The following is a 17,720-nucleotide window of genomic DNA, read 5'->3' as shown; positions in this document are numbered from 1 at the left end:
TGTTATTTAATCCAACTTCCTTGCTTCCATATTAACTTTTTCTTGTCCTTTGCGCAATAAACAGGGATAACATTTACTCCCTATCTTTGTTAGTAATTTTTTTATGCTGTTGAAATCTGTCGTCATATCTCTAATTTCATTTTTACAGAAATTTTTTTCTTTACAGAATTCAGTTCCTTTAGGTTATGTTATCTAAACCTGGGGTGGCTTCTGTTAATCTCCTCTGGAATTGAAATTTTTCCTCATCTTTATAAGCTCAGTGTCTGGAACCAGAGCAATTTGACTGTGGCCATGTTGGCACAGAAGAGCTGAAGAATTTGATGACTTTTCAATATGTTTCTGTTGTTCCATGCTATGTTAACTAATGGTTTAGGGATAATTTTGGGTACAGGGTGAATTTCATACTTGGAAAACTGGAACACATTTATACTTAAGTATCAACCAATTGTAATTCTGCTGTTTTACTCACATTTCTTTGATGGCAATAATTACTTGGAAGTGTTACTTTTTCCTAATGAAGACTGGTGAAAAGTGAATGCTGAATTTTTTTCAGCACTTTCCAATCTTGAAAGAGTTACAGTGTCTTCTACATCACTTAACATTTGCTGTTCCTTCTACTGAAATAATGGAAGGGTTTTTTCATCACGTCATTTCTGATAAACTCATAAAATGGTTCGTACCTTCTGAATTGCAATAGCCTTTGACTGGTTTTGACTTTGCATGCATGTGAATATCTGTGCTTAGAAACCTCATTTTGTTCTGTGTAAAATTATGCTAGGTTTTCAGACCTGTAAATCACTTTCTTAAGCTGTTACATTTAATTTTGCTTCTATCTTTTCTTGTAAAGATACAGGTTTTATATAGAGTTCTTCAGTGTTGGCTTGCTTGTATTTTTGTCACATATGTGGCCATATCTATGGGCTGTAGGAGACAACTGAAATTACTTTCTCCTAAATTCATTATCCTTATCATTGTCCCTTGTTTCTTGCCATGGCTTCTTAAAACCTACTCTTTCATGATTCTGTTCTTTCAAATTAATTTTCTGTCTGTAGATCTTTAACTGGCTCCTCTTCCTCTCTGAACAGATAAAATCTAAACTATATGTTTCTGTACTTATTCTCTGCTTTCTAAAACAGAAGTTATCTTGATCATACCCTTGTCTGCATTATACCATTGCTTTTCAATGTTCTAATCCAGTGATTAAGATGCTACTGCCACTAGGTGCTATTCCTTGCTTTACTTCCTCAAACGAGCCTCATCTTTCCATCCTTCTGGTGGTGCATAGCGATTCATTACACTGCTTCCTCTTCATCTAAATCTAATCCATTTACAAACTTCTTCCTTGACTTCAGGATCAGTAGAATGCACTAAAGCAGTTAAACTTTTAGCCCTCTGTTCTCTCTTCTGAATGGATTATCCACTCTCAAAAATGCCTGTTTCTCTGCCAAGTTAGTTTTCCTTGATTTTCTCCTGTCCATTCCAGGTCTTCTGGAATTTTTGACACATGTTCTTCAAATCGAATAGCTAGAACACACAAATGGACATGTAAAGCTATGCTTATTGCAGTTACTGTATGATTGATTATATTCAGACTGATTAATCCATGTTAAAATTGGAAAAAACCCATTAAATTAGTAAATACTCAAGCCTGAAAAAAACAAGCATCATAAGAGGTGGTGGTCATTAGAAGACTTCTAAAAACAAATTATTGTTTTCATTGTTTTACACTGGATTTATTGTTTTTAATGTGAAAACTTAGTATGTCAACATCTGATTGAGTTAGTTCCTGTAATCCATGTTTTATATTTGACAGCTAAAATTCAACAGGACAATGGTTTTTTTCTATCCTTGTTGGAATGAGGCAATTCCTCAGAAGATTCATTGTTTGTGTTAAGTAGATGTGTGTGTTTAGTCAGTTGAAATCTGTATGTATGCTTTCCAAATGCATGTTAGATATTCTTTGTAGAAAGTTTTTCAATAATTTAATGAAACTAACATAGTAGTAGTTCCAAAAAGTACATGGTTGAATGTTGTTCTTTAGCCCTTAATCCTGCTTTAAAATGACAATTGCATCTATACCCTACTCAAAAGCTTTTTTATTTTTTTTTAAAAAGCATAACATAAATTGCGTCCAACTTTTGCTGGTGAGAGCTGTCTTGTGCTAAAACTTTACAATTACGAAATAAAGACCATCATTAATTTGTGGATGCATAGACAAATTCAGTGTCTGCTGATGTATCAGATATTGCCACACGTACAGATAGCATACAGCAAGAGTGGAGCAGCAATTTACTTTTGTTAACATTAGAATTGACTTGTTGCTGAACAGTGAGCAAGGCATCTGGAAGGGCTTTAGTGCTATTACTGGCACTATGCTACAGCATTCCCAGTGGAAATCTTCAGCTTTGCATAGCAGTTCCAGGTGGCATTTGGTAGCATTTGTTTTCCTCTTAGTAAAAGTTTGGGGGTGTTTAAGTAGCTTGTTAGATCTCCAGCACAGAGTTTCCTAAAGTGGAACAATATTGGGAGTCATTACAGGTTCCGTGCTATCATGCTGTGCAGATGTCGCTGCATTTCCTAAAGTAAAATAGTTGTATCTTCTTAAGATTAGTTAACTGTGTTGAAAAAAACAATATTTTTTCATCTAGTCAATGAACTAATTGGCAGAGAGGTTTGTCATTAAACTTTTTTAAGGACTACCACTTGATAACTATTCTCTGGCTCTAGAAAACAAAAATATGCCTTCAAGTTGTTCATTATAATTACCTAATGGCAACCTCTGCAACAAATATTGGGTGCTTTGCTCAAGAAACAGCTGGAAATTGGGGAATAAGGAGATAAGACTTATGAAGGATAGGGGTACAAAAATCAATGGCATTATAGTTAGTATACAGGTGATGCTAAAGAACAAAAAAAATTTAATTATCTTATTTCCTCCAATTTGCCATTTTTTTTAATTAATACTGGTTTATTTTCAGATGTCAAAGACAACTCTTTCAGTCGATCCCGGAGTTCTAGTGTAACTAGCATTGATAAAGAGTCACGCGAGGCAATTTCAGCTCTTCATTTTTGTGAGACTTTCACAAGAAAGGCTGATACATCACCTTCCCCATGCCTGTGGGTTGGGACCACGCTGGGTACAGTGCTTGTCATTGTACTGAACTTACCCCCAGGAGGAGAGCAAAGACTTCTTCAGCCAGTAATTGTTTCTCCTAGTGGTATGTACAAAGCAGACAGGCTAAAGTACGCTTTGATAAAGTATTGTTGTTGGTCTTTGTATTTTTTAAGAAACTGTTTGGAGTTTTCTTTCCAATAATTGATTAATTTTAAACATGTATTGCATTGATTTCGCTGGTAAGTTTAACAAGCTACAGTGGTTACTTTGTTACCAGAGCTTCTCAAATTGGAAAGGTGGAAAGTACAGCTTCATAAAATAAAAAAATATCGCTTCAGTGTTTAGTTGCTGAGAAACGATTTGTAGTTGTTAAACAGAGATAGCAGAAGAGATTAATAATATCAAATGCTCAATTTATTACTGTTTTTTTAGTCATGAGGTAAGAGTCAATCAGTTTTCCTGCAGCAAAAAAAAAGAGTGCAAACTCAGGCTGTAAATTAAACAGCTAGCTTGAATTTTTAGTGATAATTATATTCCTTCAGATTGCTGTGAAAGGTCTTGGATCTTGTTTTTCTGATGCACAGCCACTGATGTGGTTGTAATTATGTATTAATGGTTTATTGGATAGACTGTTAGTCATAGATTTAGCTTTCCTGCTACCATTGTCTCATGCAGAACATGCTGCTCCAGTTCATTTTGCTACGCAGATGGTATCGAACATACAAATTGCAATGCCATTTGATTTTAGGAATGATGAGGAGTGGACATCTAGACCATATATGGGATTTGTGTCCATTGAGTGAGGGGTTGGCAGCAGTGGGCAGATTTGCTAACATTTGGTCATAAAGGCAATGCTGCAGGCTAGGCACTGTGTTTCCCCTTTGGATCTGCAACATAATCCTTAAAAGACATTGCTTTATATTTTGGATTAGCAAATGTTCATGTTGTTACTTACGTGTAAATGAATTAAGTAAAATAAAATTGATTTGCTAAAGGTCTGGACTACAGAGACAGTGGTTTGAACTGTAAGGAGGGAAAACTTTTTCATTTCAAGCTAGAGAAGTGGATTCAAAAGTGAACTGCAGGGGAGAAATAAAAAACCTACACCTGCTTTTCTCTGAACCATCTGAAGGAAAAGGTGGTGCTCACCTTTGACTAATAACATTTATTGTTGATATTAAATATACTGTGTACTCATCAGGAGAGAATTAAATGAGTTGTATTTATGACACTGATCTTAAATACAAATACATTTCCATTGAAGTTAATGAAAGAGTATGCACCCACTTTACCCTTGAAAACTGGTTTAACATTTTCCTGATTACATTTGCGCTTCATTAGTTTTTAGATAAATGCCCAAGGTTTGTGTACATCTGTTTTGCTAGGGGGGCAAACTGATGTTCTTTTTTTCTTTTCATTCTCCTAGCTTCTTAAAGGAATATTTTGTAGCATGGAAAGCAATTTAGGAGAACTGTTTTAGAAATGTGTTCAACTACTCTTTCCTAGGAACCATCCTGAGGCTAAAAGGGGCAATCTTGAGAATGGCTTTTTTGGACACCACAGGATCTTTGGTCCCACCAGCACATGAAACCTGGAGAGAACACCATGAAGATAAAGATGAAAAAGAAAAAGCAAAAAAACGACGACCTGTCTCAGTGTCCCCTTCTTCCTCTCAGGAAATCAGTGAAAACCAATATGCAGTGATATGTTCAGAAAAGCAAGCAAAAGTTATCTCACTGCCATCCCAGAACTGTATTTATAAGCAAAATATAACAGAGACTTCTTTTGTTCTTCGTGGAGACATAGTGTCGTTGAGTAACAGTATCTGCCTTGCATGTTTTTGTGCCAATGGACATATTATGACTTTTAGGTAAGACCGGTTTGATCGTAAGTTAAATACAAAAAGAAATAGTCCTCTGCTGCACAGAAAGGTTCCTTTTCCACAGGATGATGAATTTTAAAAAAATTACATTCACTCAATGTTGATGATTTTCTAATACTTGAACCTGAATGCTTTTCATTGTACATTCCTTTTAGTTATGTCTTAAACACATGAAAAAGTTTACCACTTTAGCTCAAGCTACACTGATTCAACACATAGTTCCAAACAGGTGATATAGGTCCATGGCTTTAAGTTTGTCTAAAACTTGAATTTACTTCCTGATGGAGAAAAGTGCCTTGAGTCAGACCTTTAGCTTGCACCTGACCAGAACTCTGCCTGGTTTTGTGCTGCGGTTTGCATCACACTCATGCCTCAATATTTTCTTGTGTAGCTTGCTTGTGCCTTAAAGGCTTAAACCGAGGCTATGAAGGTAAGATTAACTGCCAGTTGTGTAGTAATAAGTCATCTAAAGTAAGGGGTTTAAGTTATGAGTTTAAACATGTGTTGTAGTAGTAGAAGTGTTTAAATATACTTACAGGTCACCTATGTAATTTTCATGTCCTTTATCTTAAATGTTTCTAAGTGCTATTTTATTCTGAGCCAGCAGTGTTTATGTACTTAAACCCTTGCACCTGCAGTTTAGTTGTGGCCTGATGATAAGAGGAATGTAGAACATGGCCCTATAAAATTATGCCTGTGAAGTTCCTAAAACATTATTTTAAGGTTGCCAAAAGAAGCTTTCAGCTTGGGAAACTCTGTAAAAAAATACTTCTTTAGGAAGTTGTTAGGAGTAAAACTAAAACTGATACAATCAAAGCTTGTTTTTTAATTGTAGTATGTAAGTCTGTAACTCCATTGTTGTATATCCCATGTTTTATCTAAACATCTCTAAAAAATGCTGCTCACCTTGCAGGGCAACCCAGTATTGTTTTTCCTAACTAAAACTAAACTTATGTTCAGATACCATATATTGAAACAAATCCTGTCTTCATCAGGATTCACATTGTTTTCTAATGAACTTTACATATGTGATAAATTATAAATGCTGAATTGTTTCCTTGTGTGGGGAAGTTGGATTCCAATGCTGAGCTCCATTTTGTAAGCATTAATTGCTGCTGGGGATCAACCTTATGTGCAGTTCCTGTAAAGTTGTCAGAACACTGTATCATACCCAAGATGCCCAGTACTAAACTACTGATGCAAATTCAGATAGGACTAGTAACAGACAAACCTAACAGAAATGATGAAAATGCTTTCATGGATATCATGCTTGTCCTATCTGATCTAATGTTTTTGTGTTTTGCAGCTGTAAGAATGTTTTATGCTCTCATTGATCTGAAGCAAAACACTTCCCTGTTACTGACTCCTAGGAATATTCTTATTTTAGACATGCATGGCAGAGGTGTCATATCTGAGTGATATGTTTACAAGAGAATATTGCTTTTTATTTCTCATTTTTCAAACTTGCCTCCAAAGGCAATCTCAGCATCATGCTAAAAAAAGAAAAATCAAAAAAAACAGAACAAGGCAGCCTGACACTGTTGTGGTTACTACATCTTTTTTTTTTTGGTTTTAACTTCAGTTTTCCTCATTGGCTGCTTTTTTAGTGTCTAGAATTAATAACCTTATGTGGATGGTGTCTGCAGCAGCAGCAGCCGTTTATTTTATTACTGGCACATTGGCAGCTAACAACTTTTGTAATTTTGTTTTTTTAGAAGAACTTCGCAGGGGATGTTTGAGACTATTTTATTTTGGGTTCTACTTGTCAAGAAATTAGGTGTTTTGTCCCTTGCATTTATTATCACTTTGAGGGAGAGGAATGTTTGGTAGGGGAATATTGCTCTAGCCCAAGTGTGCTGTCTCCTCTTCAGTAGATTAGTACAGTAAGTTCTGCAGTTCCATATAGAATCAGAAAATACAAGGTAAGCAAACTTTGCTCTAAGAGGACTTTCTCTTCAACATCTAGTCAGAGAAAAAAGGGGGACTTAATTACTAAGATTGCTTGAAGCTACTGTATTCTGCTTTCCTTTGACAGCACACTCATGTTATATTTCTAAATTTTCTTGAGGACAGATCTTTTAGACTTGTATTTTTAGTCAAGGAGCAATTATTAACCTGAGAGAAGAGATGGGATGTTTAATTGTTAACTCTTGGTAGATACTTATCAAAATGCCTTAGTAATTACTAAGTAATGCCTAATTCATTAAATACTGCATTTGTGATTTACATGCTCAGACTAGCATTTTAAAAAATGCTTTTAAATGCATCTGTGGTGCAGATGTTTAAATTTCACTTTTGAGGTGCTACCTTGAAAAATCTGATGTTTTGAGATTCTGTAACATCATTGAATGATACTTGTTTATGTGGTATCATGCAGATGGTGAAGAGAAAAAATTATGTATTGCAGTTTAAAAATCAGCCATTTAATCAATAAGAGACATTTCTTCTATATTTATGGGGGTTTATTCTTTTCTTTAAGTTTGCCAAGTTTAAGGCCATTGTTGGATGTGTATTACCTGCCACTCACCAACATGCGGATAGCCAGAACGTTCTGCTTCACTGATAATGGACAAGCACTCTATCTTGTCTCACCAACTGAAATACAGAGGCTCACCTACAGCCAAGAAACATGTGAAAATCTTCAGGTAATGAACTCTGTTTAAAAAATCACTTTTTTCTTAGATACATTCTGAGCTGAGCCTTTAGGCTTTTGTGCTTTGATTTTTGTTTTTCCCTTTTGTTTTCCTTCACTGTAGAGAGGGATTCTGAATGAATCACTTCTAGCTTAAATTTTTGTTTCGTCCATCCTATTGTAGCTGAATCAGTTTCTTGCTTAATTTCATTTTGATCAACAGGAAATTTCCTCCTTTAACATGCAGTTAAAATTCCCTTGATCAGTTGACACTGGGGGAGGTGTGTGCTGACACAAGTGGGGAATGCCAACTCAGGATATTTGAAGGAAGCTATTATGTTTCAGGGGTATTAACAGCTTGAAAAATTCTCAGTCATGCTTCGGCAGTTGTATAGAATAATGAAAAAGCAGAGTTGCAGGCTCTACTTTCACACTGCTGTGGAGATATAGGTATTTGTAGATGCAGTTTCAATAGAACAAAGTCAGGAGTCTTGCCCAAGTTGTAGAGGGGCAAATAAGCTTTACTTGAATGCATTTCTTTGCTTCTGAATTCTATGAGCTCTAAGCTTGTAACCATTGGAAGCAGATAGTTTGGACAAGTTTCTTAATATGTTTTTTATTTTTCTATTTCCTACATCACCTTGCAATGACAGATGCTCATTAAAGCGTATTTCTTTTGAAATTCAAATCCTGAAAGTGAAAGAATATGCCATTATTTTTAATAATTTATGCCTTGTTATGTCTCTTTTTCATTGCAAAGGAAATGTTGGGTGAGCTCTTCACTCTCGTAGAAACACCAGAAGCACCAAACAGGGGGTTCTTCAAAGGCCTGTTCGGTGGTGGGGCACAGTCACTTGACAGAGAAGAACTCTGTAAGTTATTATTAATTGTTATTTTTCTGGTATTTCTTCCCAATGAACCTAGTGATCCTTGGTAAATGTATTATCTGTGTTCATAGAACATTACCTTTGTGGAGAGGAGAGTAAAATAGGGAGTGACAAATATTTTTTTTCATAGATTTTGTGTTGTACAACCTACCTACAAGATCAGAAAAGCTTGGATGATTTTTTTCACAGGTTCTTTTAGCTCATTTATTCAGCAGTAGATGAGTTTTGTTTTATACCATTTTGGTTTTGTTTTATAATAATTTCTTGTTTTGTAACCTTATTTTTATTCATCTTTATGAAGCGTGTAGTACTGACCATGATTCTATCTATGCTGGTAAACTGAAAGGCACTGCTTTTGGAGAATTCTATTCTGGACAGTGAGAAAATTAAAATTTCACTCTACGTCAGTTATTTGCTAGATTTTCCTTGTTTTGCTTATGCACAGATGCCTTAGAAATGACAGCAAAGGCAGAACTGTATGATATTTGAATTCAGTCCTTTGTTTATAGGACAGTAAAATTCAGTAAAATTCAATTTATAGGATAGTAAAATTCAGATTTGGCAAAACTTTCATTGCTTTATAATCTTTATAATTTTCTCTTTTTTTTATTACCTTTTTTTTTTTCCTGTGATGGCATTAAGTACTTTAATATATTTAAGGAAAATATCTTCCATTTATTTATGTAGATATTTGCTAGATGCCACACCATATTATGCAAGCTTCTTTTTAAGAACCTTTTTCTTATTAATGTGAAATGTGTCTGTTAAAATGGACAAGGTGCCCTGCCAATCCTTTCTTTTATGGTGGTTTTTTAATCTCTGCAGAATAAAAATGAGACTTCATTACTTGTGCCTGTACGTTTTGAGCAACTATCAGATATTTAGAGGTCACTTTTTGTGTCAAAGCTTTCTTTTTTGTGTGTTTCTATATACATATATGTATATGTAATACTATGGAAGGTTGGTGAAGTATTCCAGTAGAGAAATTTATGTGCACAAATTATAATTTAATAAGAATAAGAAAGAGGAAAAATACCATATAACTTTAGAAGCTATCTCTTTATATCATGTCAAGTTTCCACTATTAAGTTTTGGCTTGGATCTTTAGAAGGAAAATAGTATTGAATGGAAGAAAAAAATCCTAATGAATGAAAAAAAGCCTGACAGAGACTTCAATGGCAATTCAAAAGAGTTTTGAGAATATCTTTAAAGTAGCCATATTTACCATGAGGGTCACAGCAGAATCTGTAATAAGTGAAATTATTTCTCTTATTTTGGGAATTCACAGAAAGATGTTTATGGTACTAATTTAAATGTAAATTATTCTTAATAGAAGCAAAAAATCAAATCAGAGTGCCTTGAAATACTGCATCAAAATGTATTTAACCAGTTAAAATTATTTTTAATAATTTAAAAAAATTATTTTAAAAAAGGTAAAAAAAAAAGAAAATATTCAAACAATATTTCACTGTTTAAAACAAATACTCATATTTCTGTTGTCTTTATAATTCTGCTTGAGATTGGCACATCAAGTGTCTAGATTGAACTGGGTGACTGATGTGCCATTAAGAGCAAAGTTAATGTAGTCAGTGCTGTCACTGGAGTCTGGAGCTGTTCAGCTGACCTTTTGTGCTGATTTGTTCTTACAGCTGTACTGTCTCTTTACATTCCTTTTCTTTTTCTTTTTTTTTTTATTTTTGCAAGATTTTTACAATAATGGTGGCATTGACACCTAATCTTCAGGTGTCTGCGTGCTTCCATCAAAAAAACTTTTGCTGGTGGAATCACACTGGCTGGCTTACATACTGGCAAAGCGCTTCCAGAACTGACCACAACTTTTCAATATTTCAATACCTTGCTTTGTCTGTTGAACTCAAAACACATTCCTCATGAAATAAGCTGTGTTGTGCTGGTGACGTGTTTCTTTAACAATTCTGTTGATGAACATCAGAATTTTAATTTCACACTTGAGCTGTGAGGAGCTTACAGTTTTATAACCTACCTGGAAACTTGGAAATACGTTTGAATGCTTCAGTTCTAATGTTGAAACATCTACTAACATAGAGCAGTGAGTGTTGCTCATAGTCATACCTACAATAAGCTGTTTGGTCTCCATGCAAAGAAATTACACCTCTAGATAAACTAGTTTCAGTGATATTTATGTCACAATGATAGAAAAACTTACTCTTCTGTATTTGCTGCTTTTGCAAATGCCTCCAGTTGGAGAATCAGCATCTGGGAAGGCATCAAGGAGTCTTGCCCAGCATATTCCAGGACCTGGGGGTATCGAAGGTGTCAAAGGAGCAGCATCTGGTGTAGTTGGTGAACTGGCACGTGCCCGGTTGGCACTGGATGAAAGAGGACAGAAACTGGGAGAACTGGAAGAAAAAACTGCAGCTATGCTTTACAGTGCTGATTCTTTCTCAAAACATGCTCATGAGGTGAGTGTGTTAAACTGAACATTAAACTGATTGTCAAATAAATGCAAATTCTGCAAGGGACTGAGTTCTGCCAAAGGCATGTTAGCGGTATCTGAAGGGCATGCAGTATAATTGATAAAGGATGCTTCCCTTTCATCCATCACTTGTCACTCCTAACAATTAAGTACTCATTGTAAACAGCCTTGTCTCCTGGCACATTGCTCTAGAGCATGCAGTCTGCTGGAGTGGCATTTAAGCTTCTAAATGCACAACTCAATCCCCATTACTGAAAAAATTACTTATTGTCACTGAATTAATAAGAAGAGTAATGTTTTATGTCAGATTCCTGCTGTCCTTAAGAAAGATCCTGTTGTATGCAAACACTCTGAGTGCAACTTCATTTTTTTCCTCAGTGACTTCCACAGAATGGCTGTTCTCATTCATTTTCATGCCAACTTCTTTCCACACCCTCAACTCCTGTGCAACCTCCCCATTCTCCCAAAAATATCTCTTTCTGAGGCTAGCTCACCAGCAATGATGTTACCATTAGAAAATTCATCATGCTAAACTCTCAGTGTTCAGCGATGTGTTTGCAACTTTGAGAAGCCTTGCTAAAATCCTTCTTTCTCATGCTGCTTTGTAAAGCATATTATTTGTTTGTGTCATTGTACATTTTGGTACATTACAGAAACAGTAATTAGAAATTTTTTTTTTTTTTTTAGATGATGTTGAAGTACAAAGACAAGAAGTGGTACCAGTTCTGATGACTCTCATCAATCACATCTGTTTAATTTTGTCCTGATGAAAAAATCTTGTTTTTTCATTAATTTTGGCAGGACCACTGAAATTTAAAGGAGTATTCACCATCGGATACTATTGTTTCCTAGCACAAGTGACACAGTTTTACCTCAGTCCTGGCTTTAACTGAGGAGCTTTATATCTAAGAAACACAAACAAAAAAAAAAGAAACTTGAGTGTTTCTTAGCTGTTGGATAGCATAAAGTTGGAACAGAGAAGGTAGCTGGAACATGTGGAAAAGAGAGTAAAGGGAAATCGTGGTGAGATGGGCAGGGGCAATGCAGGGTCAATCCTGTGTTAATATTTCATATGCCAAAAGTTTTTTGTGCTATTGTAATTGCTGCCAGTGTTATACCCTCCTGTAAGGAGAGGCAATAAATCAGGGGTCCAAGAGCTGGAATCGAGCTGTTTGTCTTGCTGGACAGTAGCTGACTTACAATTACCCTCTCTAGGACTCGCTATATTTACCATTATTGTTGAAGAAGAGTTGAAGTTTCCTGTCACTTCTTTCATTTAAAAAGCTGGAAGCTTGGAAGATTTCTTATTGAAAATTGTATACATAGTTGACCTGTGCATAGTCTTTTCTTGGACCCCTGATCTAGTACTCTTGTGTTCACATCATATTCTGTGACGTGCAAAACAAAAGAATACGTAATTTTTGCATTAAAAAGTCAAGTGAATAATATGACTGGAATGTGTCATGCTGGGAGTTTCGTTTGTGTTATGGCTGTGCAATGTGAAATGTGGTAACATCTTCCTTGTGGTAAGAATTCTTCAACTTCTGTTCAGTTAAATATTATTTTTGCCAAAAAATATTTATTGGTTCAGGTTGTGTAACATTTAGAATTGGCTGTGAGTTCCATTCATGCTGTGAGTTTTTATAAGTGTTTGACAGAATGTATCTTTACAGCCATTAATTGAAATAGCTGAGATAGTTTTGCCAAGACTTAAGTTCTAGATGCCCCTTTAGTCCTTTACTATGAAATCAGATAACCTTGGACTCAGGTTTTCAAACTTTTACACACCACGGAGGTGCTGATGCATGAATAATGGCAAGCAAGCATCTAATACTTGATAATTGTCAGTATGTTGTTTAGCCAATCTCTAAGTTCTGCCAGTAGTGCTATTTTACAAATACCTGTCTCAGCCCCATGCAGCACTAAAGGCACTTGTCCTCAAGTTTGGATTTAATCTCTAAGGCAGTGTTTTCATTGTAAGCAGTGGTAAAGTGTGCATAAAAACTTTAGAAATTGCTGAAATAATGTTCCGTTTGGGTGAGGTAAATAATACAGCTGAGCTAACTGGTTAGTGGCTACTGCACTAAAGCTGTATCAGTGTGAATAACCAGGGCTCTTTTTAAAGAGAGGATTCCTTAAAATAAATGCTTGCATTTCAAAAACTAATTTAGACCTTTTTCCTCAAATCAGGAATAATTGTTGACTGGTTTTGTTTTATAAAAGGGAGTACTTAGAAGCTGATAGGTCTACATTGTCTGAAATTAATCACTTAGGTTTGCTTCTCCAAGCATAGCATTTTGTGTACTTTTTTCACAAACTTCCTGAATGTTCCCAAAGCAAAACTTTGGCTATATTTGTATTGTGAAGGGATGTTGCAGGTACACAGATAAGGCAACCTTACAAAACACCTCAAGGATGCAAAATATTGAAGTTATTTATGGTTCCTTAAATCACTTTTCAAATGAGAGGAAAATATGTTCTGGCTTTGAAGCACAAACTGATAAATTTTCTCACTTTAGGTAGAGGAACATTTTAAAAAGACAATTGAATTGTGTTGCCAGTAAAAGGGCATGCCCTACTATGCCCACTGCTCAAAGGACTTAAAAAATGAGAATGTGACAATTCAAACAAGCAGTATTATGAATTCTTGATAGCTCTGTCCCATAGCTACTGAGGCAATGTTTACTTGAGTTACTTAAATCAGTTTGCCATGCAATATTTGCCTCTGCATGTTAATTTATTTTCTAGTGTCTAATTAATGCCTCTTTAGCACCATTTTGTGAGACATAGAGTTAGAAGAAAATGAGATAAACCACTTCCCATCCCACATCCAAAAAAACCCACCCTAGCTGACACTTGTCCCCTTCCTTGTCTCACATTTATAAATTGAGTTAACTCATTATTATGTGACCTGCTGAAGATAAAGTACATTTCAGGGCAACAGAATCCTGCGGAATTAATCTGGTCAGGCTCTGGGGGAGAGGATTGCAAGAGTATTCTTCAAAAAATTATGGTATCATTCAATGGAAGATGACCTTGGCTTGAAAGGAAAGCATACTTAACTTTCTCATCAAGATGCACTTGACAACCACCAGCGAGCAAAATAATAAGAGGCAATCTGAGACCATCTGGCTGTACCAGAGGAGTAGTGGCTTATTTGGTGTTACAGAATCTATTGTAGCTGTATCTCTTCTGGTGCTTATGTTCAGGGCATGCTTCTAGATAGGAAGAATAATGACATGGTTGCTCATGAGATAAATACATAAATGGTTCTTGGTCAATAAAAGGGGCTATGTACAATTTTAGTCAAAAATGTTACTTTTTCCTTCCCAGTGGAAGGAAGGTGATCACACACACATCATTGCATCTTATTGTGCTATTGGTGGTGCACCTTTTGTACAGCAAAGTGTATTGAAATCCTGGCAGGGAAGCACCCCTGTTTTTTTCACTAGCATTTTAGTTGTGTGACATTTTTTTAGAGTGTTCGGAAAACTATAAAATACAATTGAGCTATTACTTTTTTTTTAATGAAAGTAAGAAACTACCTGCTGCTACCTATCTGTTTATATGTAGTGTGTCTTATTAGGAACTGTAAACTGAAGAAGCTTTTCTTCACCTTAGTCCTGCCAAGTCGTAACTTTTGAATCCTGGTATGTGTAAATATGTGTGTATTCCAAATCAGTCTGAAAATGTTACACCACAGGCATCTCCAGTGATTTGTTCTTCAGCAGTCAGTTATAAAGTAGAGTAATATATAGCTGTGTTCTTTGTCTGTCTTTATGCAAAGTTTTTGTGCCTGAGGTGGTACTTGCATGGCAGGTGATTGGAAAGCTACATCCAAAGGAGGATTTTTGGAAGCAAGTTCATTTTCTTTTTTTTCCTTTTGGTTTTCCTTTTATTTTCCTTTCTATGTTTTCTTTTTGGTTTTTTGAATTTGGTTTGGTTTTGTGATGTTTTGGTTTGTTTGGTTGGTTTTGTTTCTTTTTTCTTTTTTTTTTTTTTTTTTTTTGCTTAATGGCACTGATCTTACCTGAACTTTTAAACTTGAATTTTTCCTGCACTTTAATTCAATCATGGTATTTTATTCCTTAATTTTGTTTCTGCATTTGTGCAGTTCAGGTTCATTATTTGTATATAAACACACATGTTCAATAAAGACTTTAGAACAGATTACTTTCAGGCACCTTTGCTAATTATGTGATTTATTTAGAATGTCTGTTTTCTTAGCAAAATATGTATATACAATATAGAATCTAATGAAAGGCACGTATTCTGTGTCAGCATTCAGTTTATAAATTACTGCAACACTGTCGCATTTGTTACTAGATAATACAAAAGAAATCTGTTATATTTATACATACTGCTTAAGAATATACTTTTAGTTTTAAATAATTTTTATATGTACACTTCTACCTTTAATTTTAAAAAGACTTACGTTCAAGTTTTAAGTCAAAGTACTTAAAGTATGTATATTATCCATAGAAGTTGTTTTAAGCTTATGAATACATTCATATCTCATATCGAGATGATACAATTACTAAGCAATTAAAACAAATAGCCCATTTTGCTTTGCAGAAAATAATCAGTTATTTTTACCTCCCATTATGAACATCCTTGATCAATTCTCCAAGTATGGAGCAAGAAGATAGGGAACTAGCCTAATATTCAAGTTTTCTCAATAGCTGCAGTCCATGGCTGACTGGTTTTCTATGGCTTGGGTTTTTTTCTGGTACACATGAGAGACTTTTTTCAGCTCTGTTTCTTGGACTTTTAAAATTCTCCAAAACCGAAGTGAGGTTTGTCCAATAAACATTTTCTTTGAGTAATCTGCGTATTTTGATTATACATCAGCTCTTTACATGTAAGTCAGGGTTGGTTTTTATGTGGGTTTGTTTTGTTGGGGTTTTTTTGTGTCTGAAACATGTTAGAAAACTTAAAAGAGTCTGTGGCTGAAGTGCCCATTACTTTCTATTTGTAGTTTAACATGTCTGGGCAGGCACTGACTGCAGACGGCCCAGTGTGGGAGGGAGGAACTGCAGTGCCTTGCCTCCCTCTCCAGGTAGAAGGGCAACCTGTCACTTCAATCTTCCCTCATGCCAGCCAATTTCCTGGGTAATTGATTTGAGTCTTTTTGGGTGGATGTTGATAACTTGGCTACTACCACAAAATCTTCAAATGCTCTGTAGACAGAAATTAATGATGTTTGAGGGATGGAAGTGAAATGAATCAGGGGGGAACAGGGTGTAATGTAGATGAATTAGTTAAACCAATTTAACTTCAGTTTTCATTGAAAAACTGACCTGGGCCGATTTTTTCTTAAGCCCATTATAAAGATGTGTTATATATCTACCTTATTACTGTTTCAAATCTAATGAGTGTATTGTTTCTGGGTTCTTTTCCACCTTATAAAGTTTAAACTTAAAGATGTAGGCATTAATTTTTTTAAAGTGGAAAAAAAGGAAGAAGATAAATGAGGCAGAAACACCAAACAAGCAAATGGAAGATGTCAATCAGTATTTCTTTTAGTAGTTCCATGTGCTCCTAGAAACATTTAAGCTAACCTACAGCTGTAGGTTACTTTGACACTTGTATTTTTCTTTTAGTACCTAAGTTCAATATTATCAGGCAAATAACTAGAAGTTAAACTGTTTCAGTTGAAAACATGTAAGAAGTTGTATGTGGATTACCACTACCATTCAGTCATAGGTGATGGAAAGGGAGAGGGGTGGGAACATGTTTTAAATATTCCCTTTTAAAACAGAATTGTAAATAAGCAGTACTGTGTTATTTTAGACCTGAGCTCTGCTATCTGTAGTGGTTAGAACTAGGAAAACATGCTGCTTTCTAGTTATGCTGCTGTTTCATTGTACCAGCACCATGGGGGGAAAAAACACATCCGTAAAATTTTCTAACATTGCCCACTCCTGGGTAAGCATGCTTGATGTGTAGCAGTTCTCGTTTCTGTATATGTTAGTGTGTACATGTGTGTTTTCTTTTTCCCTTATGTTCATTGCAACTTATTCTTCAGTTAAGTCTTGCTGAGCCCCACTAGCTCTTCTGAGGATGATTACTGGAATATGCATTTTTAGATAGGGTTGCAAATCCATCTGTCTACAAATATAGTTTCATATGAACTGCAAACTGTACTGTTACAAACTCAACTATGTTAGATTGCATAGAGTTATTTTACTTACATGTACTTGGACTGAACTATGTCATCATAATGAAGTTAAAAAATTAAGTATGGAATATTTTTGTAAATAAAAATACCTGTGCAGCTGGTATTTTAAATTTCAAATGTATTATACATTAATGTTTCAGAAAAAAATGTTCATATATGTGTATATGAATGTGTCATTATGCTGAAGGGCTCTTGATTGGGCAAAATAAACTATTCAAATCTCTCCTGAAATGAGTGTAGTTTACTCCTTTTCTTCCTGACCAGTTGTTTTTCTGCTGGCTGGAGCAGCAGGAAGGTGTGAATACTGCTTTATAGCAAGAAGAACAGCCAGCCTGGCTGATGAGGACCAGCCCTGAAGGACCCCGAGAGGTGTGAAATTGTTCCTCTGCAGTGAAGTCCCTAAGCATATCTAAAAACATTCTGAAATGTGTATACTGATGGTGACAATGTGAAGTCCTGTTATCTTTTTAAGTTACCAGAAAAGTTTAGGTCGTTGTACAGACTCAGTAAAGCAAAGTATTTTCTGTGGCTGCATTTTGTCTATTAAATGAAGAATCCAATGTGTAAG

General features: G+C 35.3%; 1 protein-coding gene across 11 annotated transcripts in view; it reads left to right on the top strand.

Annotated features, from left to right (window-relative positions):
- STXBP5 (syntaxin binding protein 5) overlaps positions 1–17,383 on the top strand; it is a 107,119-nt gene extending 89,736 nt beyond the window's left edge. For all 11 annotated transcript variants that reach the window (XM_059841727.1, XM_059841725.1, XM_059841723.1 and 8 more), the window contains 6 exons: positions 2,979–3,218; positions 4,622–4,985; positions 7,477–7,642; positions 8,390–8,501; positions 10,737–10,957; positions 11,659–17,383. In XM_059841727.1, the coding sequence (XP_059697710.1) occupies positions 2,979–3,218; positions 4,622–4,985; positions 7,477–7,642; positions 8,390–8,501; positions 10,737–10,957; positions 11,659–11,700 (1,145 nt within the window). In that variant the 3' untranslated portion in view covers positions 11,701–17,383. The remainder of the gene's footprint in view (positions 1–2,978; positions 3,219–4,621; positions 4,986–7,476; positions 7,643–8,389; positions 8,502–10,736; positions 10,958–11,658) is intronic.
- Positions 17,384–17,720: the final 337 nt, after the last annotated feature.

Source organism: Haemorhous mexicanus, chromosome 3, assembly GCF_027477595.1.
Source record: "Haemorhous mexicanus isolate bHaeMex1 chromosome 3, bHaeMex1.pri, whole genome shotgun sequence".
Classification (NCBI taxonomy): domain Eukaryota; kingdom Metazoa; phylum Chordata; class Aves; order Passeriformes; family Fringillidae; genus Haemorhous; species Haemorhous mexicanus.
Note: the sequence above shows the minus strand (reverse complement) of the source record. Positions and strands in the feature narration are given on the sequence as shown.